At 38.8% G+C, this 24,101-nt stretch overlaps 2 protein-coding genes across 2 annotated transcripts; both read right to left on the bottom strand.

Annotated features, from left to right (window-relative positions):
• Positions 1 to 338: 338 nt before the first annotated feature.
• Positions 339 to 755, bottom strand: LOC134329081 (histone H3). The gene has a single exon (XM_063010327.1). It carries the CDS (start codon positions 747 to 749, stop codon positions 339 to 341), a length of 411 nt encoding a protein of 136 aa, XP_062866397.1. The 5' UTR covers positions 750 to 755.
• A 679-nt stretch (positions 756 to 1,434) lies between these two features.
• Positions 1,435 to 23,575, bottom strand: LOC134328356 (histone H2A-like). The gene is made up of 3 exons (XM_063009460.1): positions 23,509 to 23,575; positions 2,674 to 2,905; positions 1,435 to 1,807 (listed from the first exon to the last, which is right to left on the bottom strand). The coding sequence occupies exons 1-3, from the start codon at positions 23,573 to 23,575 to the stop codon at positions 1,435 to 1,437; spliced, it is 672 nt and encodes a 223-aa protein (XP_062865530.1).
• Positions 23,576 to 24,101: the final 526 nt, after the last annotated feature.

Here is a 24,101-nt window from a genome sequence, read left to right as displayed (position 1 = left end):
CATCTATTGGTTCTTCATAACATTATAATTACAGTTACTACTACCATCTAGTTCTAAAATGCCTGTAATTACCCTGTGTTGAGTACCTAGAATAGTATTTTATTATTCTGAATAAATGTGTTTATAATTGTTGTAATAATGTAAAGTACATCTCTACACACACACAAACACTATTTCCTAATTTTTATAACTGATAAATATAACTAAATTATAACTTGGAACACGCACACACCAATAATAAATAAATAAAAAAAGTTATGAAAAGTGCCCATTTCAGTGGAAGCATGTAAGTGGCTCTTAAAAGAGCCTTTGGGGATAACTGGATGGAGTGGGTTTGTTTAAGCTCGCTCTCCGCGAATACGGCGGGCCAGCTGGATGTCCTTAGGCATGATGGTCACCCTCTTGGCATGGATGGCGCACAGGTTGGTGTCCTCGAACAGACCGACCAGGTAAGCCTCACTGGCCTCCTGCAGAGCCATGACGGCAGAACTCTGGAAGCGCAGATCGGTCTTAAAGTCCTGAGCGATCTCTCTAACCAGGCGCTGGAAGGGCAGCTTGCGGATGAGCAACTCAGTGGACTTCTGATAACGGCGGATTTCACGCAGAGCCACGGTACCTGGCCTGTAACGGTGAGGTTTCTTCACACCGCCAGTAGCCGGGGCGCTCTTGCGGGCAGCCTTAGTGGCGAGCTGCTTCCTCGGCGCTTTACCACCGGTGGACTTACGAGCGGTCTGCTTGGTTCTTGCCATCGCGTCTGGAACTCTGCACTTCACCAACTGTAGGACAGAATATGTTAGCCCGCCCAACACGCTCTATTTAAGTACCAGAGCCGCTGTGCGTCTTGATGATGCACTTTTCTCATTGGACGAACGTGCTTACGTCAAATGTCGCTGACTGGTCGGTGTTCCGCCGCTGCCTCGTTTCAGAAAACATAATATTTCCTCTATGCTGTTGGCGGGATTTATAATACTTTCCTTTGTTTCTTTGTGCTTTTAAAACACAGCCTACAATCGCATTTAAAGTATATACATTTTAAAAAAACATAATATTGATTATTTCGTTCATTTTGCTTATTATTAGTTATTATTAGCATTATTATTATTTTTGTTTCATGTGTATTACACAAACACGTTTGTTGCACCACTCTTAATTGTCTGTATTGTTGGTTTTGCTTCTGCAAGTGATATAAAACTTCACTTATGTATACATATAATGTATGTATATAGAGACATATGTAAAGATAGAGAAAAAATAAATCGTACATATTGAATTATTAGTTTTACCATGTCATAAATCATGTGAGTTTTATGCCGTGTGATTCTATGAAACGATATTATATCTGTTTTATTTACACATTATCTGGGGAAATTGCACTTCTTCTGTGGAAATGGGTGGCTCTTAAAAGAGCCTTTTGGTTAGAACACGAGAGCGAGTTTACTTGGCCTTGGCTGCTTTCTCGGTCTTCTTGGGTAACAGAACAGCCTGGATGTTAGGCAGCACACCGCCCTGAGCGATGGTTACACCTCCAAGCAGTCTGTTCAACTCCTCGTCGTTACGCACGGCCAACTGCAGATGACGAGGGATGATACGAGACTTCTTGTTATCTCTGGCGGCGTTACCAGCCAACTCGAGGATCTCAGCGGTCAGATACTCCAGCACGGCAGCCAAGTAGACAGGAGCACCAGCTCCCACACGGTGGGCGTAATTACCCTTACGTAGCAGTCTGTGAACACGACCCACGGGGAACTGAAGGCCGGCACGGGATGAACGAGTCTTGGCTTTAGCCCTAGCCTTACCACCGGTCTTCCTTTTTTAAATAATTTTATTTAACAAAATTCAATCACATTACAAATGCTCAGGAATGGAGATCCAGAGTTTTGGACCAGATATACTAAAAGCTCTGTCACCCATAGAACGAAGCCTGGAAGGGGGGACAACAAGTACGTTTTCATCTGATGACTGAGGTGAACGAGTAGGTGAGTATGGATGAAGTAAATCAGTGAGATATGTAAGTGCTTGGCCACCGGTCTTCCCTCGTCCACTCATTTTGATGATCAGATGCGTTCGTCGAACAAAACTGAAGTAAACTGAGAAAGAGCTCGAAACGGTGTAATATAGGCAAACTGGCTCTCTCCTATTGGCTTAGAGCGAAGGCACAGCTGAGTCAATCATAAACGCGCCGTCATGTCTCAGGGAAACACATACACGCCCCCTCACATACTGCCCCCCCCCCCCCTCCCCCCCTCCCCCCCTCTCTTCTCCTCCGTTCTCCCGCCCGTGTAATGTATGATACACAAAAGATTATCTTTACATCAATTACATTATATTATGTTACAATAACATTTACACTAACAATTACATTATGTAAGGAGCTCATATACGTGAGTGCACATACATATACACATTTATACGGACAGTTTTAAAGGGATGTGTGACAAAATCATTATTACACATAAAACAGGACCAGACATACTTAGTGTTTTTAACTCCTTGCTTATTACACTCTCCACATAATATGTATGTATGGTTGCATGTATGAATAGTTGTATGTTTGCATGCATGCTTATATGTATGTATGTGTTTAGGAAACGCGACGCTTTATGGGAGGATATAGGTGGCTCTTAAAAGAGCCGTTTTAAGAAAACGAAGTTAATAAAACAGGAACATGTTCACTTCTTCTTGGGTGCAGCTTTTTTGGCCTTGGCCGCTTTGGGCTTAGCGGTCTTGGGTTTGGCTGCCTTGGCTTTTTTAGGACTCTTGGCTGCCTTCTTGGGGCTCTTGGTGGCTTTCTTAGCGGCAGCAGCGGGTTTCTTGACCTTCTTGGGGGAATTCTTAGCGGCGGGTTTCTTGGCTGTTACCTTCTTGGGCTTCTTTGCAGCGGCGGGTTTCTTTGCGGCCTTTTTCACTTTAGGAGCGGCGGCTTTTTTGGCCGCGGGCTTCTTCGCCTCGGTCTGCTTCTTGTTGAGCTTGAAAGAGCCTGAGGCGCCGGTGCCCTTGGTCTGCACCAGGATGTTCTTGGTCACCAGGCTTTTGACGGCGAGTTTGACGCGGGAGTTGTTCTTCTCCACGTCGTATCCACCTGCAGACAGAGCTTTCTTCAGGGCGGCCAGGGACACGCCGCTCCTCTCCTTGGAAGCGGAAACAGCTTTGACGATCAGCTCGCCGACACTGGGACCCGCTTTCTTGGGTTTGGCCGCGGTCTTCTTTTTAGGAGCCTTGGCGGGGGCCGAGCTGGCCGGTGCTGGAGCTTCTTCTACCATCGTTGTTGGAGCTAAACCGGCGCTAAGAAAGAGCGAGTGAAGCGCTGTGCTCTGTTGTACAGAGACTCCTCCCTCTTTCGAGAGGGGGCGGGGCTTTATAGCACACATGAGAACTGTGTAGACTCAGCTCGGCCAGTGCAGCGTCTGTGTGCTTCCGTGACACATGCGCACTTGTGTTTTCTCATGGCAAATAGTGATTAAAATACAAGTCCTGATATAAAATGCGAGGTAATAAAGTGCACGTCGGCCGAACATAAGCTCTCTCGTTCATGTAAAAGCCCGCAAAGGGAACCTAACGATGCTCTGTTTCCTTGTGTTCTGCTAAAACAGCACACCGCTCCTGATGCGTAAAGCGACGCAGCGCACATTTCACATCTTATTACACGTAAAAATATGCCGAGGAAACCCGATCTTCTTGTAGACACAGGCTGAAAAGTGCAAACCAGACCTTGGTGTTTTCCACATGCATTCATAAGCGGATGTGAGCTTCATTTTCTACTAGAAAAATAGGCTGTTTAGTGCGAAGTAAAACACAGCTACCAAGCAGGACTAGGTCGAGTCCAGGGTGCTTAACTGTCATGTAGCTGAAAGACCAAATGGAAAAAAAAAAAATAATAAACATACAAATTTAGAATAATGATGAAGATAATAAGAAGAATATTACAATACACTGACATTTATTTCTGTTAGTTCTACACATTTGTGCTGTAAGATCTACAGAACATCCCCGTGTCAGCTTTAATTTCACATATACTGACACATTTCTAAAACAACACATGGATCTCTCTCTCTCTCTCTCACACACACACACACACACACACACACAAACCTGCAAAAGCTAGAAACAAACACAAGCGTTGTCCATGTATATATTACACATTTCTAAACACTATTGAACTCTCACGTTTTATTTACCTTCAATAAAAACTCCTACACCACTGCAGGTGTTTTAGTTGTACATTTTTTCCCCTATCTTGTATCTAATTCTACTTTCACAAGCACTGAAAGGTTTCTAAAGCATTTTGTTTGTTTTATTCCAATTTTACTTTAATAATTTTACTAATTTGGACTAATTTTAGATCATACACTGCTCTATTCTCCCACACTGCCTCATCACCTAGTATGGGTTATTTTAAGGGTTACATTGTCATGTCTCTAATGGCTCTTTGTCCCACCTAATTGTACAATATTAAAAAATTTGACAATTATGGCGATTATAGTACATTGTAATAGGGTAAAGGGTTGCATAGAAGCCCTGTTGAATTTCTTTTTTTAACATGTTTAAAACTGCAAAATAATTAAAATTAAACTTTAGTTACAGAAAAAATCATGTGTAATACATCAAATCGATTGTGGACCGATTCTGCATTGACTCGTTTCACCTCGAAGAGAGCAGTGACCATCTCAGAAATAAACAAATAAATAAAAGCAAACCAAGACTGGACATAGGGACAGGGGCGTAACTACCGGAGGGACAGGTGTACTGGGGCCCATGGCGGGTGGGGGCCCTCCACGACATGAACTAAACCCCCCACCGCACTGCCCCCCATTGGCTGCTCTTGTCCGGTCGTTATTATTATATTACGATATTTCCGTTTAGTAAAATCGTTAAGAAAAATATTACATATATTAATTATTAATTAATTAATTCTGATCAGTTTACATCATACAGCATATATACATATATGTGTGTGTGTGTGTGTGTGTGTGTGTGTGAAATTTGTTGAGGGGGCCCAAAAACTTTTTTTGCACTGGGGCCCATGAGCTCCTAGTTACGCCACTGCATAGGGACCCCCCTTCCTCCCTCCTCCAGAAGAAATGAAGTGAAAATACAAGCCTAAATGTCTTTATTTTTATTTAAGCAGCAAGTATATTCAGGGATAAGTTAAAGCCACAAAATAACAAACAAAAATTGTTTCAACTGGTGTAAGAAAAAAAAACTAAACTACCAAAACTAATATATATACAATGTTTAAAAATTCAATGTCTCTCTCTCTACTGTTACCAGGAGAAAACGTCATGAATAAAAAAAACAGGGCTTTACCCCTGTTGGGGTTTTGAAAGGCTACCATCACCATCATACCATCATAAATACTGTTGGGGTTTTGAAAGGCTACCATCACCATCATACCATCATAAATACTGTTGGGGTTTTGAAAGGTATCAACCGTGGCAATTCAACTCTTCACTTGGGTGATTTCTTTATTAAAATTGTTATGATAAACCGTTCTCAGCTGAGAGGCACTTGGTGTACTAGGTCAGCATGTACAGGATAGGATGAGGGGAGTCAGATAACATTGTGTAAGATAATGAATTGACAACAGACCAGAGGAAGTCCGTATATGGCGTAAACAAGTACAGGAGAAGCACTCTGGAACTGGCAGCGGGCCCATGGAAGAGGTGACGAGAAGTAATGGACTGAAACAAAGAAATGGACAAATGGACTGTGAGTGTGGTTAAGAATATTTAAACTCCTGCCTGGAAGTTTCGGGGCTGCTCTTCTCAACTTTTCCTGATGCTTGTGTGTCAATGGTGGTTGGAGATTCATCGTATTGAATAAATGAGTAACTGTTAATTGGGGATCTGAGCCTTTCCTTTCATAAAAGAACACGGCACCCCCTACTCTGCTTTTAGGTTTAATTAAAATAATAATAAAAAAATGACATAAATAAGTTAAACTTTCAACTACCAGAGAAAATACACAACACAACAAACAAATTTTGGCGGTTTGTCTGGTTGGCGGCGCAGGAGGGAAGAGATGACTCCCGCTCAGCCAAAACAAAGAGTCTTTATGGTAACAACTTTTTCCACTCCATCAATCACCAGGAGCCACATCATAGACTAAAGTGGATCCTCTTAACTCCAGTGACCTGTCATTCAAAACAGAGACAACACAGTAGAAGGGTGGAGAAAAAAAAGAAACATCATACACAATACACTTCCTACAACCCTACCTCTGTCCGTAACACATCTCAAAGAATTTTTTCCAACATGGTCACAAAATCTCATATTACCATATCATATTATTTTATCTTACAATTCTCCAAAAGTGTCACAAGAGGGCGACATCACAAAGCTGCTTTAACATGGTCATAAGATCTCATATTAACATATCATACTACTTTTCTTAAATTCTCCAAAAGTGCCACAAGAGGGCGACATCACAAGAATTTTATTAACATGGTCAAAAGATCTCATATTGATAATAATAACATTTTATTTGTGAACGCCTTTCAAGGTACCCAAGGTCGCTGTACAAAAATACAAAATACAATACAAAAGATAGAATAAGCAAAAATACAGGTAGAATAAGACAAAGTAACAATAGAGTATAACAAAATACAAGTAGGATAGAAAACATAAAAACAGCAATTTAGAACAAGTCTAAAACCTAACTATCTAAAAGCGAGCTGAAAAAGGTGAGTTTATAGAAGCTTTTTAAAAGTTGAAAGCGTTGTACATGCTCGGAGCTGCTCAGGAATGGAGATCCAGAGTTTTGGACCAGATATACTAAAAGCTCTGTCACCCATAGAACGAAGCCTGGAAGGGGGGACAACAAGTAGGTTTTCATCTGATGACTGAGGTGAACGAGTAGGTGAGTATGGATGAAGTAAATCAGTGAGATATGTAAGTGCTTGGCCATGCAAGGCTTTAAAAACCAACAAAAGAACCTTATATTGAATGTGGTATTGGATGGGTAGCCAGTGGAGCTGTTTAAATGAAGGAGTTATGTGATCACATGATCCTGTATGTGTTAGGACCCTGAATTTTGTACATGCTGTAGCCTCTTAAGCCTGGAGGAAGAGAGCCCATGAAAAACAGCATTACAATAGTCCAGTCGGGAAGTGATTAGTGCATGAATGAGAGTTTCAGTTACAGAGTAGGAAAGAAAGGAGCGCAGTCTAGAGATGTTCTTAAGGTGAAAATCAGCAGTTTTAGCAACATTTTTTATATGAGATTCAAAAGAAAGAGTGGAGTCTAGAATGTCACCAAGATTGCGGACCTGAGACGGACCTGAGGGAAGAATTGGTAAAATCTGGGAATTTTACAATATCATATTACTTTTTATTAACAATTCTTCAAAAGTGCCACCAGAGGGCGACATCACAAGCATTTTTTTTTTAACATAGGTTACAAGATCTCGTTTTACTATAACGTTACGACCCCTTTTGATGGTATAGGGGTATTGATGGGGTCAGTATCTAAAAAAATTAACCTTTTGTGAAGTACCAGAGTAGCAGAGAGCAAACAGACCCAGACACAAACTTTGGATTGTACTGACTTTTTACTGGAAAAAATGAGAAAAACAATTCACAGAACAGATATTTATGGTACAATCTATAAATAAAATATATACAATATAAATTTACAAAATAAAGAAAAAAAAATGAGGCTCTGGGCTTAGGTGGTGCTAAAGCAAAGAAAATAATAAAACATAACAAATTCCCTAACAAACAAAAGACAAAACAAAACCTAGCTACACTAGGATTACCTGTCTTAACAAAAATACATGTACAACTTAATGTATTTAGACAGATGGCTTCCTACGTGTAGCAATATATATGGGCGCGCCCTTACTTACCTGCCCAGACCCTGAAATACAGCCACCTGACTGTACGTAGTGACGGTACATTTAATTTAGCTGAAACACTGAGCAGGAGGCACAGACACATACACACACAAATACAAGGGTTAGACTTCCTTTACAATTTCTAGTGTCGGCATGAGGAAACACAAAACAATCCAAATGTACTTCAGCTAAATTAACACAAAGTTACAAAAAAACCTGAAAATTCTCACCACCGGTGATAATCGGCACTTGCACAATATACAACAAAACAAGTGACTTGATTGTCACCACGTCAATGGAGATTGCTACCAGGATGAGTATTTGTTTTCGACTGAAAATCTTTTTCGACTAATCCTCACGTCGCTTATATGACTTAAACATTTTGTCACTTCCCACCTCAGCGTTGTCCTGCTTTGCGGATCATCAGGCATGACAATCTCTAAAAGCGGCTCATGCATTTGGACAGAGAGAGTGTTAAACACCATGGAGCATAAACATTTAACAATAAAATAAGCCCATATGTGCACAAAGATTCTTTTTTTTTACCAAGATTTTATACTGTATTATCATTTCATATTGATATTGACAATTCTCCAAAAGTGCCACAAGAGGGCGACATCACAAGCACTTTTAACATGGTCACAAGATTTTATATTTCCATATCATATTACTTTGTTTTATTAACATTTCTCCAAAGATGCCACAAGAGGGCGACATCACAAGGATTTTATTAACATGAGCACGAGACTGAGCTCCACGTGGACCAAACCATGAAGGTGCTTGTGATCCATAATCCCATTGCTGAGAAGAAGTTGGTAGACGTGTCTATTCTAATAGAGGACAACCATGTACTGAACGCAGACATCCCAAGTCTCCTGCATATACATAGCGGCTCCCTGATGCCCGCAAGTCAGATAAAATCTCCTGGAATCTAGAACGAGCGGCCAAGAGCGACACAAACGCGCACGCAGGCGACACAGACTTTATTCCCCGATCGCGTATTAAATCCGTTATCTGATATACAATCTAGCGCACTGTGTAGGGAACATAAATAAAGTGTCTAATATACTGTCTAGTGCACTATGTAGGGAACATAAATCCGTGATCTGATATACAATTTAGTGCACTGTGTAGGGAACATAAATCAAGTGTCTAATATACTGTCTAGTGTACTATGTAGGGAACCTAAATCCGTTAACTAATACGCCACCTGAAGCATTATGTAAGAAACATAAGTCTATTATCTAGTGCACTACGTAGGGAACATAAATTCATATTTAAAATACTATCTAGTGCACTATGTAGGGAACATAAATATATTATCTTTCACACTATCTAGTGCACTACATAGGGAACATAAATTCATATTTAAAATGCTATCTAGTGCACTATGTAGGGAACATAAATCTATTATCTTTTACACTATCTAGTGCACTACGTAGGGAACATAAATTCATATTTAAAATACTATCTAGTGCACTATGTAGGGAACGTAAATCTATTATCTTTCACAATATCTAGTGCACTACGTAGGGAACATAAATTCATATTTAAAATACTATCTAGTGCACTATGTAGGGAACGTAAATCTATTATCTTTCACACTATCTAGTGCACTACGTAGGGAACATAAATTAATATTTAAAATAATATCTAGTGCACTATTTAGGGAACATAAATCCGTTATCTGATATACAATTTAGTGCACTATGTAGGGAACCTAAAACCGTTAACTAATACGCCATCTAAAGCATTATGTATGTCTATTATCTAGTACACTATCTAGTGCACTAAGTATGGAACATAAATTATTTTCTAATATACAATCTAGTGCACTATGTAGGGAACATACATCTTTTATCTTTCACACTATCTAGTGCACTACGTAGGGAACATAAATTCATATTTAAAATGCTATCTAGTGCACTATGTAGGGAACATAAATCTATTATCTTTCACACTATCTAGTGCACTACGTAGGGAACATAAATTCATATTTAAAATACTATCTAGTGCACTATGTAGGGAACGTAAATCTATTATCTTTCACACTATCTAGTGCACTACGTAGGGAACATAAATTCATATTTAAAATACTATCTAGTGCACTATGTAGGGAACGTAAATCTATTATCTTTCACACTATCTAGTGCACTACGTAGGGAACATAAATTCATATTTAAAATACTATCTAGTGCACTATGTAGGGAACATAAATCCGTTATCTGATATACAATTTAGTGCACTGTGTAGGGAACCTAAATCCGTTAACTAATACGCCACCTTAAGCATTATGTATGTCTATTATCTAGTACACTATCTAGTGCACTAAGTATGGAACATAAATTCTTTTCTAATATACAATCTAGTGCACTATGTAGGGAACATGCATCTTTTATCTTTCACACTATCTAGTGCACTATGTAGTACACATTTATGTGTTTGTGACACGAACAGTTAGCTTAGTAGCTCAGTTAGCAGCTCCTTTTTTAATTTTTTTGAGCTTGGGGGGTCGGGGTCGAGGTCCGGGGGTACCTCCCTGAAATGAGCTTTAGCAACTTGGGATATCTGTGAACAGATGTGGACACCGAGCCCGGGCATGCATGCTGGTAATGAGATTGATCTATGGCCTCAACCTTGAGTATCCTGTGAATCTGAAATATACAGTATATTTGAAGTATTCCAGAAACTTAATCCGGAACTCGATGGAGGAAAAGCTGTACAAGAGGGTTTACAGTCTCAAGAGGAAGTTAATGGAGTAAAAGTATTTCTACGGTAACATGTTGATCTTTTTGTTTATTTATTGATTTATTAAAATTTTAACATCATGTTTACACTTTGTTTACATTCATAACAGAATCAGTAGTTACTCGTTACACAAGATTCATCAGTTCACAAGTTTAATATCAAACACAGTCACAGACTGAAATGAATTTGAATTGTTTAATAAACTATACAAAGTACAGAGGATCTTTTGTGCTTAATTTCTTTATTTTATTAAAGACATGATTAATTCTACAATATAAATACTGAACCTGTGTAGGACAATATCTTTAAGTAAAGCTAAACTTTCCTGAATAAGTAATGGATAATTAGTCATATAGATTAATTAATAGATATAATTATTAAACAGATTAATTTTATCTACTAGCAACTGAAGAATAAATATTATACACACTTTTTCTAAGTAATTATTTGTATGTAGGCTATGAGTTATGCATGGATGCTCTTTGTATGAAACACTGTCATTACCTGTCTGTCCGATGCTGCGGGTCAGAGGAGAAGTGTGTAGCAGCGGTTTGGCCTGGCGCTCAGCACTGCATGAGTGCTAACCGGAGGAGGAGGAGGGAGGGGCAAGGCGGGAGCTTGTGCGCGCCGCGGATCAGATCGGGGCAGAATAAATGCCCCTCAGATATCTAAACACTTTTGAGGGGAATTGATAATGACAGAGAGGGTCATTTTTATTTTTAAATATTGATGAATGTAGAAAAAAATTGGGCTCCAGCAGAAAGGGCACTTTTCTCATCCAGGGCAAAAGGGCAGGTGCTTGAGCACCACTAGGGGTCTATTTGTGCACGTGCCTGGTGCAGGTACATGAAATAGCTTCATTCATGTCTTATTTCATGAGTGATTAATAATTGATTCCTAAATGTAATACATGAATGAATTCATTATGAATATGCACAAGTTCATTTTGTCTAATGTAAGTGGTGGACAAGGTACACAAACCATGCAGTTCAGTTAAAGTAGAGATATCCAAGGTAAATTATTACTCCAGTAAAAGTACAGTAGTAGTAAAAGTAAAAATACCCTTTACTTCCACTTGAGTAAAACTACGGAAGTATCTACCTTCAAATGTACTTAAGTATGAAAGTAAAAGTAGCATGATTTATTATGGCTCTAATGTTTTATTATCATTTCTGTAACAAGACTCTTGATTAATCAACTAATTTTAGGTGAAAAGACTCGTGTGTCATTCATTAAGCTTAGCTGACTAAGCTAAATTCGGTTATACCTATTAATTAAGATAAACATGTAACATTTAGTGTTGAGCAAATGCTAAACAATAACAGTATTAAGTATATTAATGACATCAAATTCATTGTTTTTTTTTTTTAAAACAAAGCAACATGCAGCTGAAAATGCTTGATAAGTAGTGGAAATGAATGGGGATGTTTGGAACTACAGTACACAGAGCTCAGCAACCCGGAAGCTGCGCAGAAAACTGTCCCGCCCCCGTTACAATGGTTCCCTCTGGGAGTGTTGCCACTCTGTTCTCTCCACCGCTCTGTCCCCAGTCAGTCCACCAAGTCAAGTCAAGTCAAGTCAACTTTATTTATATAGCGCTTTTTACAATATACATTGTCTCAAAGCAACTTTACAAAATCCAGGACCAACAGATACAAAAACCCCTGTTGAGCAAGCCGAGGGCGACTGTGGCAAGGAAAAAACTCCCTGAAAATTACAGGAAGAAACCTTGAGAGGAACCAGACTCAGCAGGGCCCATCCTTCTTGGGTGGCCTGGAGGATACTTTAAATAAATACACGATTTACACAAATCATACAAACACAGAATTAAATGATCTAAAAGTCATAACTGGTAATAAATAGATAAATAAACAATTAAATAATAATAGAGTTGTTATCCGCTCTAGTCTTCAATAAAGTCTGTAGTGATTTCTTGTCGTTGCAATTACTCCAGACCCGTCACATCTGACAGGAGCAGCATCGTTGTCACGGCAGTCTCGACTTTAATCCTTAACCTCGGCGGGTAAACAGGTTTCCATCAGAATGCCCTCGTGGTAAAACAACAGAGAATGTAGTTAATAATGTACAATGCTAGTTGACAAACAGTTTTACAGAGAGTTTTAGACTCCGGCAGCCCTAATTATTACAGCATAACTAAAAGGGAGAGCAAGCAGGTAACAAGGTCATGAAGGCTTTCACAGGACATCAGCGCCCATCTCCCCACCGTCATCAAACCTGAGTGATCGGACAAGAGAGGCAGGACGACAGCAACCCAACATCCCTGATCACCACAAGTTTCTATGACCAAGAACCCCCAAGCTCTGCGCCTTTGTCTATACTAATCAAAAGCCTGAGAAAATAAATATGTTTTCTGTCTAGACTTAAACATTGAGACTGTGTCCGAATCCCGAACAGAGGCAGGAAGATTATTCCAAAGTTGTGGAGCTTTGTAAGAAAACGCTCTTCCACCAGCCGTGATCTTTTTAATTCTAGGAACTATAAGTAACCCTGCATCTTGTGAACGAAGTGGACGCGCTGGGCTGTAGTAATTAATAAACTCACTCAGATACTGTGGAGACAGACCATGTAGCGCTTTATAAGTTAGTAAAAGTATTTTGCAATCAATGCGAAATTTAACTGGCAGCCAGTGTAGAGACGATAGAACAGGAGTAATATGGTAAAATTTTTTAGTTCTAGTTAGCACTCGAGCTGCTGCATTTTGAACTAACTGGAGTTTGTTTAAGGATCTACCAGAGCATCCTGTTAGAAGAGCATTACAATAATCTAACCGAGAAGTTATAAACGCATGGATCAGTTTTTCGGCGTCATTAACAGATAGTATATTTCTTATTTTAGAAATGTTACGCAAATGATAGAAAGCAACTCTAGTAATATTATTAACGTGTGTATCAAATGAGAGATCTGAATCTATTGTGACACCTAAGTTTTTTACATCTGGGCTGGGAGTAACAGAGAACGTGTTTAAGTTTAGCACCAGGTTAGACAACTTGTCTCTTGCAGCTTTAGAGCCAACAAGTAAAACCTCAGTTTTATCTGAATTAAGTAAAAGAAAATTACACGACATCCAGTTTTTTATGTCGTTTACACAATCTTCTATCTTACTGATTGTGTCAGTATCATTTGGTTTGGCTGATATATACAGCTGTGTGTCATCTGCATAGCAGTGAAAGTTTATGCCATGTTTATGAATAATTTCACCTAGTGGAAGCATATAGAGTGTAAATAATAGCGGTCCCAGTACCGACCCCTGTGGAACACCATACTTTACTTTTGTAGTTTCCGAGCATTTATTATTTACATAAACGAATTGAGAGCGGTCAGTCAAATATGATTTGAACCAAGAGAGTGCGAGTCCTTTAACACCTACTGTATTTTCTAGCCTCTCCAGTAAAATGTTATGATCGACTAAGATCTAATAGAACAAGAAAAGAGACACATCCATTATCAGAAGACATTAACAACTCGTTAACTACTCTAATTAATGCGGTTTCGGTACTATGGTTGGGTCTAAATCCTGATTTAAATTTTTCATGAATACAATTTTCATTCAAATAAGAACATAGCCGTTTGGAAACGACTTTTTCTAATATATTTGAGACAAAAGGAAGGTTTGAAATTGGCCTATAATTAGATAAAACATGTTGATCAAGATTAGGTTTTTTAATCAGGGGTTTAATAACAGCACTTTTAAACAATTTAGGTACATATCCAAGGCTAAGGGATGCATTGATTAATGTAAGCAGGGGCTCTACAATAGCTGGGAGTAAATCTTTAAGTAAACGAGTTGGAACAGGATCGAGTATACACGATGATGACTTCGATGATTTAATCAACACAGTTAGTTCATTTTGGGAGATGCAATTGAGAAAAACTGTAATCTCAATTAATCGCAAACTAATAACTAAGCAAAATTTTAACAGTTATGCACATTTTTTTATTGCAAAAACATGTTTACCAATAAAAACATAAAATTATGATTCAATTATTCAATCTAATTCAATCTATTTTTAGAAAGCCAGCCAATGCCTATATAGAGTTGTTAACAGCTATCCATCTTTCAGCCAGTTATTTAAAAATGTCTGTTCACATTAACTGGTAAAAGTGAGGATCTTTTCCTGTTCATAACCCTGACACTGAAAACAGGCACTCATAATATGAACCATTTCTAGATGCAACACCAGTGGTGTAACTGGGAGCTCATGGACCCCAGTGCCCCAACAAATTGCATATGCTGATAGCTGATCAGAATGAATTAAAGGTACTCAATCAGAAGTTACCCTTTAAGTTCAAATTCCTGCCTCTGGTATTTTTAATGCACAGTTTCAGTTATTTTAATTTTACTTTTCAAAAATATTGTAATACAATAATAACAACCTGGCAAGTGCAGCCAATGGGGAGGGTCCGGGGGGGGGGGGTGGTTTGTCAGTGAGGTGAGTGGTTGAGTTCATGTAGTGGAGGCCCCCCTGCCATTGGCCCTGGTGCGCCTTTTGTATCTGCTGTAGTTTTTCCTGCCCTTGTAATTCACACAATAACTATTTTTCCTTAAAAAGGGGGCTATTCTAAGAAAAAGAAAGTTGTTTTCTAATGTCTCACCTGTCATGTAATGTGAATTACAAATATATTGTCTGGCCCTTTAAGAATGTTAAGTGTACTATGCTATGTGTTTTATCTCTTCATGGTAATGACATACAGAGAGTTTAAGCCACATACATCTGCAACTGTCATTTAATTTCAGGTCAAAAGACTTTAACAGTGCACAAGCACCTGCCTGATATACTTCTAATTAGGGCTGTCATGCGATTAAAAGTTCTAATCAAGATTAATCACGATTAAAGAACCAAATTAACTAATAACTAAGCAAAATCTGAACAGTTATGCACATTTTTTATTGCAAGAACATGTTTACCAATAAAGACATTCATAAAGTTATGATTAAATGATTAAATCTAAATTATCTTTTTAGAAAGCAAGCCAATGCCTATAGAGTTGTTAACAGCTACCCATCTTTTAGCCAGTTATTTAAAATGTCTGTTCACATTATCTGACAAAAGTGAGGATCTTTACCTGTTCATAACCCTGCCACTGAAAACAGGTGCTCATAATATGAACCATTTTAAGATGTAACACCAGTGGTGTAACTACTAGCTAATGGGCCCCAGTGCAAAAAAACAAATCTTGGGCCCCTCAACAAATTGCATATGCTGATCAGAATGAATTAAGTCACTCAGAGATTACACTTTAAGTCCAAATTCCTGCCTTTTTAATGTACAGTTTTAGTTATTTTAATTGTACTTGTCATGGAAAAAATATGGTGAGATGATAAATAAAAACAAAGATTATTGTTGGTTGGATTGAAGAATTTAATGGCACGATCATGGGTTCCTCCAGCAGTCTCTCTGGACAAGAACCCCCAACAGATGCAATTGCTATCTCTTATACTTCTCTGTTCACATGACATTGGGTGTGGGCTTTGAAGCCCATATTTTGTCTTTGAAGTCCCCACCCTGTTAACAATTACCCCCATTTGCTTTACATTTTATTGCTTAACAACAGTTGCTTATCTCTGTGCTCTAAACTCCCAGTCTCTGCTCCAGCACAATATAACACATGATTTAAGACACAAAACAGCATATTACTAAACTTTAAGTAATATTAAGCATAAAATCTTATTTCTTCCATAACACTCCCCCCTTTTTGTCATTTTTGACAATCAAATCTTGAAAATAAAATAAAAAACAAATGCTGATTTGTGATAGTGAGTATTGCCCCAAAATAAACATAAATGAGATCAGTGTGGAGACCCCGCATATGCGGAGACCGGCCCCTCTTAACCTCCTTCCACCAGATGTGGGCAACTGGAACAAAATAATAAAACAAATAAAGCCTGAGAAAAGCATGGGGTTACTCTGTAAAATATTTTCATATATGTCAGGAATAAGACATAATAAACATAAGTTATTACAGCTGCAAAAAATGCTTTTACTGTAATACGTCATTAATATGTCCATATTGTCAGCAACATGCTGTTACTTTAGTACTCAGAGCAGTTATAATCATTTAGGAATGAAAACAGATCTAGCCAGCTAGGATGTCATCCAGTTGATGTTGAATAGCAGTTAGAGGTTGCAATTGCTGTTGAACCAGTTGGCGGGTTTGACTGTGTATCATCCGCTGTCCTAATGAACCCACAAAGCTCTTCCTTCAACTTTCACCACAGCCTGAGCAGTTAGCAACACTTAAAATGGTCCTGTTTACTTCTCCTTGTTCCACCCGGTTCATCTGAAATCCTTCACCACTATTCAGTAACCGGGTTTCAGGTTATGTAGAAGTTCCTCAGCTGATTTGGGTAAAGCATCCATCAACTGTCTGTGAACAGAATTTAGAACAGAAGTGACAGCAACCAAGTATTAAATCTTTTTGCCTGTGTCCAATTAGAATTGTCCATCAGAATTATTTGATCCCATGTCTGTGTAGGGGGTTCATCCAAATAGAATTTCAAAAGGCCTAAAGCCATGTTTTGGTGTTTATCTCATCCTCATCTGCATTAGAATTATTGAAATGGCCTTTGTCCACTGCTTGTTAGTTTTAGCATTTAGTCTAGTTAGTTTGTTTTTTACGGTGCCAATAGCTGGGTGATAGGCACAATGTTGTCTCAGTTCAGAAGCCTTTGTTGCATTTGGCAATTTTTTTTTCTTTAAATTTGCATAGATTGTTTGTGTTTCCCCCCTTTTTGACACATGGTCCTACACATGGGTCAATTTGGTATAGTACGGTAAAATAATTAAGGAAGGCATGGTTTGCCCACTGGACATCACCAAACATCAGTAGACACACAGTCCGAACCTTCTAAACGTCTTTCTCCTAGTAAGTAAGTAAGTAAATTTTATTTATAAAGCACTCTTAAAACAACTTACGTTGACCAAAGTGCTGTACATCGAATAAGCATACATAACACAACATTATATTAAAAAAGTAAGAACCAAATAAAAATACAGAGTAAGAGACAAAATAAAACAAATACAAATAGACTAAACAATTAAAATTAACACAGCTCCTCACTGTTCAAATGCCAGCTTATAAAGGTATGTTTTTAGGAAAACATGTTGGAAAGCACAGAATTTAACGTTAGTTAAATCAAAGTCTGGTGTGATCTGGACCTGTAAACAAATAGTATCGTTAGTAAGCAGTGGAAGGTGTGCAGCTGCTTTGTCAGCAGTGTCAACTCTGGCACTGTCCTGTGAAATTGGAACAAAACATTAGAATATGCACAATTTACAAACAGCTATCTGTTTGGGCAGCAGAATTGCACCCACAATTTGTGCAACAAGGTAATGGTGGGCGGTTATCAAATTTAAATTAGTCAAAAAAAAACCTCTCCCATCAAATACAACCAAATTGTTCAATTCCATATGTAAAGGTTAAGTTCATAAACATGTAGGCAGTTTTGCTTTTAGCTAGTCTACACGCTGTTATCAAAGCATGAAGCAGAAATTGAATAGGAGGGACAATGATACAAAAGTATCATGTGCTAAAATTTCAGCTAAGCCCACTTGTTTCCTGTCTGTTGCAGAATCCGTGGAAGCAAATCTATCCACAAACAGCTCCAATTCAGTATTCTAATCAGCCCTAGAAAAAATAAGATTAGAATAATACAGTCATATGGTTCACCATCTCCTGCAATTAGTAAATAAAGTGGTTGGATTAAGCACCTTACAGCATTTGATAATAATGTTCATTTTAAGGTAGTACACTGTAGTATTCATTCCATCACTGTTAAGCTGATAAGTGAGAAGTTTTCCTTTCAGTTATAAACAAAAAACATAATTTGGCACAGGGTTAGATAAGTGTAACCCTCAAGATCACATAGTATAAATACAGACATTTCTGTAACAGACAAAGACAAAAAGAAAGTCCTGCGAAAACAAGATGAAGCTTATACAAAAATCAAGCTATCAAATTATCACCATGAAATTGTACAAGGACAAAAACCATCTTCCACCTTTCTTGAACAACCATTTGTCAGAGTCAGTGTTTGAGTCAGTCAAACCCAAGTCAGATGTATTTTGTATGTCTTAACAAATACTTTTCAGCTTCAGGTGTCCTTTGAATATGACTATGGGCTTTTAGGTTCTGTCTGTGAGCCACATTGTATAACAGAGCCCTAAGAACATAAAAATAAAATTATGGCATCAAAAAGTTTTACCCCGAGAAAAAAAAAAAATTAATCATCCAAAAAAACCCGTTAAACCTAAATGCAACTCAAAATTAACTTTCCTTGTGCACAGGAATGTTAAAGACCTTAGCAAAAAACCATTTGCTATCTTTTATGATACCTGACTGAGGATGGTTCACAGATTCTCCAGGGATAACAACAAACTTTACTGCCTGTTTATTGCACTCAGGGATAAGTATCAGGTTCCCCTGGGGTAGTATACCTTTTTAAATTGAAACAACGTTAGCATTTAGCAATGAATGGAGAATTATCTGTAATAAAATTTTGGTTTGATTTGCACCAGTGCAGCCCCTTTTTTAAAAATTAACATAACATTTCTCTTGTATTCATAAATAATGGTATTTCCATTAATTTGAGGTGAATGTCACCTGGTGACAGTGCTGTACATATTTTGTGGGTGGCGGCCATTTCGGGATCCACTAACCTGCGCTCAACACGCACACAGTAAGATAATTTCATTATTGAAACCCTGCAATCAAGGTGATATTAAATGTTTGGGTCATTAGTAGGTTTCTAAAGATGTCCATCAGCCATAGTTAAAATCCAAATAATCATTTCCCTATCTCTTTCCACTTTGGTGTAGTCAAAGGATGTGGTTAGTGGAATTAGAGTCATTAACTCAAAACAAACCAAACACAAAAACTGGCCAAACTTATTTCAAAAACGGTCAAAAACAATTATCCATGCATCACTTAAATTTTACTGAAGAAGCAGTACTGACTTCCAATCAGAAAAAATCTACATCAAAAAATTATATGTACACTGGTCAATAAACCAGGAGCACTCAAAAACTTAATCTGGTCCTTTATGCAAATAAGCAGTACAATGCAACACGTTGAAGTCTAATCAGACCAGCTAAAATCTTTCCCTTGCCAAAACAACTAAGTGATTATATGTTTATGTCAAAGCATCAGCTACCAACTTTTATTCATAACAGTAAAGTGGACAATTTTGGCAAAATTTTTACAGCTCTAGCAGGGATCAGGGATCATTTACAGAAATAGTAATACCTCCAAGCATTGTTTCCAATTTAATTCCAGGGGCATACATAAGACCACACCTCATAAGATTTATAGGGCAAATTGCAGAAATTAGGAACTGATGCTTAGACTCTCTATTATTATACACATATGTAAATAGAAAAACATTCAGTATAAGTATGTCTTGTAGCACTAATAGTTAAACATCAAGCTATGTTTTCTGAATACCTTAGTGGGTAGCTCCTAAGTCTACAAAAATTCTGAAATCCCTATACTGCACTATTAGCTATAAATACCTAGGTGTATGTCTCATATTTGTATAATTGCAATAAAGTTTTGTGTCTGTAGGTGTATGGCTACTCATCTGCTGTTGGTCAGGTTGGCCCTCCCCTGGACTCCAGCCCTCAGTTGTTGTAACCAGACTTATTTTATGAGCAGTTCTTGGCAAAATGTCCAGTTTATCCACACTTGAAACAGGCCTTGTTGTCAGCAGGCTTCTGTGTGTTTACTCTGCACTGTTTTGCACTGTGACCTGTCCTTCCACAGGTATAACACATAGCATTAGAGAATGATGATTTTCCTTGACTAGGCATCTTCCTCTGCTCCTGTTGCTTAGTTCAGTTAGCTTAGCCACACCCTGCATCAGGATAGGGCTTGCAGTATCCAGTGCTTTCTTTTTTCTTTTTTGTCTTCTTTTAAGCATGTACCGCACACACCTTAATAAGGGACAGTTTTTCCCACGTGATGCAGGTGTTCGTCACAATGCTCAGTTTCAGTTCATTCAGGAAGTGTTGTTGTGGACCTTTTTCAGTCTTTCAGGATGATTCTGCACAGTCCCTTTGTCATTCAGTGTGCAAACTGCTATCTTTACTGGAAACACAGTTCTTATTCTTTCCAGAAGTCCTCTGACCACATCTCTATACGCTCCATCATCGTCATACCCCAGTCTACGTCACTCATCCTCTTGAGATTATTCTGGGAATACCTTCCCTCAGGCTGGTTAGATGTGTCATTTCATTCTTGATATCAGCAATAGTCCATAGACTGTTAATCAAAATCACATTTGCTGGACCAGAAAACTTCATCTCCAGCAATTGAAGAATCACATTCACCTTTCCCGTTTTGTCTGCCTCCACTGGTGAGTTTGTCATCTGTTTCCAGAACTACAGGTCAGAACATGTTGCTTGTGATGACAACAGCCCTTTTGATCTCTGAATGGTAACGGGAGGTAAAATTTGGGCAGTGGTTTCTTCTGTGGCACCTCAGGATAGAATGCTGGGTGTGCTGACACCATGGCTTCTGTATCTCCTCCCTCTGCCGTTGGTTCTTCTTCTTTGTCATTCTCCTTCTGGCAGGGCAGGAGTCCAGATGAGGTTTAACCTGTAACTTTTACTTAACACACAACTTGGTTAAGTTTGTTCCTACACTTTCTCTGTTCCTTCTTCTCATTTTTACTTCTCTTTATACCATCTTCTCTCTTCCCTACTTGCACATTCCTTCTATTCTAACTTACTTTTAACTATTTTAGTTGTCTTTTACTAAAACCACCTTTTTTCTTAAAACCCTCTCTTCTCTACCCACATTGCAAAATGTAAAACAGCATTTTTTTTGCCATAGTTTCCAAAATAACAACAAACTTTCCCCTTACTTTTACCCATTGTACTGCTTAAGTTCACCTGGACAGATTATTTAAAAAAAATTTTAAACAAGTACAACACAAACAATACCTTACTCCCCCTTCTTACTTCAACAAACACATATGTTACCACATACAACACATACACACACACACACACATATATATATATATATATATATATATATATATACAGTGTATCACAAAAGTGAGTACACCCCTCACATTTCTGCAAATATTTCATTATATCTTTTCATGGGACAACACTATAGACATGAAACTTGGATATAACTTAGAGTAGTCAGTGTACAGCTTGTATAGCAGTGTAGATTTACTGTCTTCTGAAAATAACTCAACACACAGCCATTAATGTCTAAATGGCTGGCAACATAAGTGAGTACACCCCACAGTGAACATGTCCAAATTGTGCCCAAAGTGTCAATATTTTGTGTGACCACCATTATTATCCGGCACTGCCTTAACCCTCCTGGGCATGGAATTCACCAGAGCTGCACAGGTTGCTACTGGAATCCTCTTCCACTCCTCCATGATGACATCACGGAGCTGGTGGATGTTAGACACCTTGAACTCCTCCACCTTCCACTTGAGTATGCGCCACAGGTGCTCAATTGGGTTTAGTCCATCACCTTTACCTTTAGCTTCCTCAGCAAGGCAGTTGTCATCTTGGAGGTTGTGTTTGGGGTCGTTATCCTGCTGGAAAACTGCCATGAGGCCCAGTTTTCGAAGGGAGGGGATCATGCTCTGTTTCAGAATGTCACAGTACATGTTGGAATTCATGTTTCCCTCAATGAACTGCAGCTCCCCAGTGCCAGCAACACTCATGCAGCCCAAGACCATGATGCTACCACCACCATGCTTGACTGTAGGCAAGATACAGTTGTCTTGGTACTTCTCACCAGGGCGCCGCCACACATGCTGGACACCATCTGAGCCAAACAAGTTTATCTTGGTCTCGTCAGACCACAGGGCATTCCAGTAATCCATGTTCTTGGACTGCTTGTTTTCAGCAAACTGTTTGCTGGCTTTCTTGTGCGTCAGCTTCCTTCTGGGTCAGCTTCCTTCTGGGATGACGACCATGCAGACCGAGTTGATGCAGTGTGCGGCGTATGGTCTGAGCACTGACAGGCTGACCTCCCACGTCTTCAACCTCTGCAGCAATACTGGCAGCACTCATGTGTCTATTTTTTAAAGCCAACCTCTGGATATGACGCCGAACACGTGGACTCAACTTCTTTGGTCGACCCTGGCGAAGCCTGTTCCGAGTGGAACCTGTCCTGGAAAACCGCTGTATTACCTTGGCCACCATGCTGTAGCTCAGTTTCAGGGTGTTAGCAATCTTCTTATAGCCCAGGCCATCTTTGTGGAGAGCAACAATTCTATTTCTCACATCCTCAGAGAGTTCTTTGCCATGAGGTGCCATGTTGAATATCCAGTGGCCAGTATGAGAGAATTGTACCCAAAACACCAAATTTAACAGCCCTGCTCCCCATTTACACCTGGTACCTTGACACATGACACCAGGGAGGGACAACGACACATTTGGGCACAATTTGGACATGTTCACTGTGGGGTGTACTCACTTATGTTGCCAGCTATTTAGACATTAATGGCTGTGTGTTGAGTTATTTTCAGAAGACAGTAAATCTACACTGCTATACAAGCAGCTCACTGACTACTCTAAATTATATCCAAGTTTCATGTCTATAGTGTTGTCCCATGAAAAGATATAATGAAATATTTGCAGAAACGTGAGGGGTGTACTCACTTTTGTGATACACTGTATATATATATATATATATTTAAATATATATATATATATATATATATATATATACACCTAATTAATGTGTGCCATATGTGGTTCTGTGTTGAGAAACAAAGGTGGTACTTAGAAGTTTTGGTTTGATAATGGGTGGTACTTGGTCTAAAAAGTTTGAGAACCACTGATGTAGGGGGTTATAGTATTTAAAGACAGGTGAGTTGGCTTACAGGGGTTCCCAGTAAAGGATCCAGTGTTGTGAGTCCTGGCACTGACTAACCTGGCATCATGCGTAGCGTTGTGCTTCTACGTAGCGTGGTGGCCTGTGTCAGTTGGATTTCTGCCATAATTGTGCTATATTTATAGCAAAATATGTTCTGGTTGGATTATCCTGGTTGCAGTTTTTGCAGCTGACGAACCACGTTGCTGCTATTACTTAGTGTGGGTGGTGCTGTGTGTGTGCTAGTGGTGGGTGGATCGATCCAAATATTGATAGTATCGATACCAATGTTGGTATTGGAATCGGATCAATGGGATTGATACTTTAGTTTCAGTTTTTTCTTCACTACATTCAGCACATTTCTCCCATTTCACCAGAAAGTAAATACCATGTCTGTACAGACGCAGCTTCCCTCACATTTTACATGCTCACCTCGCTCCTCCCCTCCTGCTCTGCTGGGTTTACTGTGGTACCATCACGTTGTATATGTTGTTAAAATCCTAACACACATCAGTACATTGGTAGGCATTGGAAGATTCTAAGTTTTTGAATACTTTGCTTTGCAGATACAGAAATAGGGGTGATTTTGTGGAAATAATAGTGTAAACTATACGTACGTATAAAACGGACGCACCTTACGCACTTTGCGCAAC

This window comes from Trichomycterus rosablanca, chromosome 15 (genome assembly GCF_030014385.1).
Source record: "Trichomycterus rosablanca isolate fTriRos1 chromosome 15, fTriRos1.hap1, whole genome shotgun sequence".
In the NCBI taxonomy this organism is placed as follows: domain Eukaryota; kingdom Metazoa; phylum Chordata; class Actinopteri; order Siluriformes; family Trichomycteridae; genus Trichomycterus; species Trichomycterus rosablanca.
The sequence above is the reverse complement of the archived record's forward strand: the minus strand, read 5'-3'. Positions and strand labels throughout refer to the sequence as shown.

Coding starts and splice junctions, on each gene's coding strand:
- LOC134329081 (XM_063010327.1), bottom strand. CDS start 749: ATGGCAAGAACCAAGCAGACCGCTCGTAAGTCCACCGGTGGTAAAGCG.
- LOC134328356 (XM_063009460.1), bottom strand. CDS start 23,575: ATGGCAGAAATCCAACTGACACAGGCCACCACGCTACGTAGAAGCACA. Junction 2,906..23,508: donor AACGCTACGCATGATGCCAG/GTTAGTCAGTGC, acceptor CCGCTCCTAAAG/TGAAAAAGGCCGCAAAGAAA. Junction 1,808..2,673: donor AAAGCTGCACCCAAGAAGAA/GTGAACATGTTC, acceptor TATTTAAAAAAG/GAAGACCGGTGGTAAGGCTA.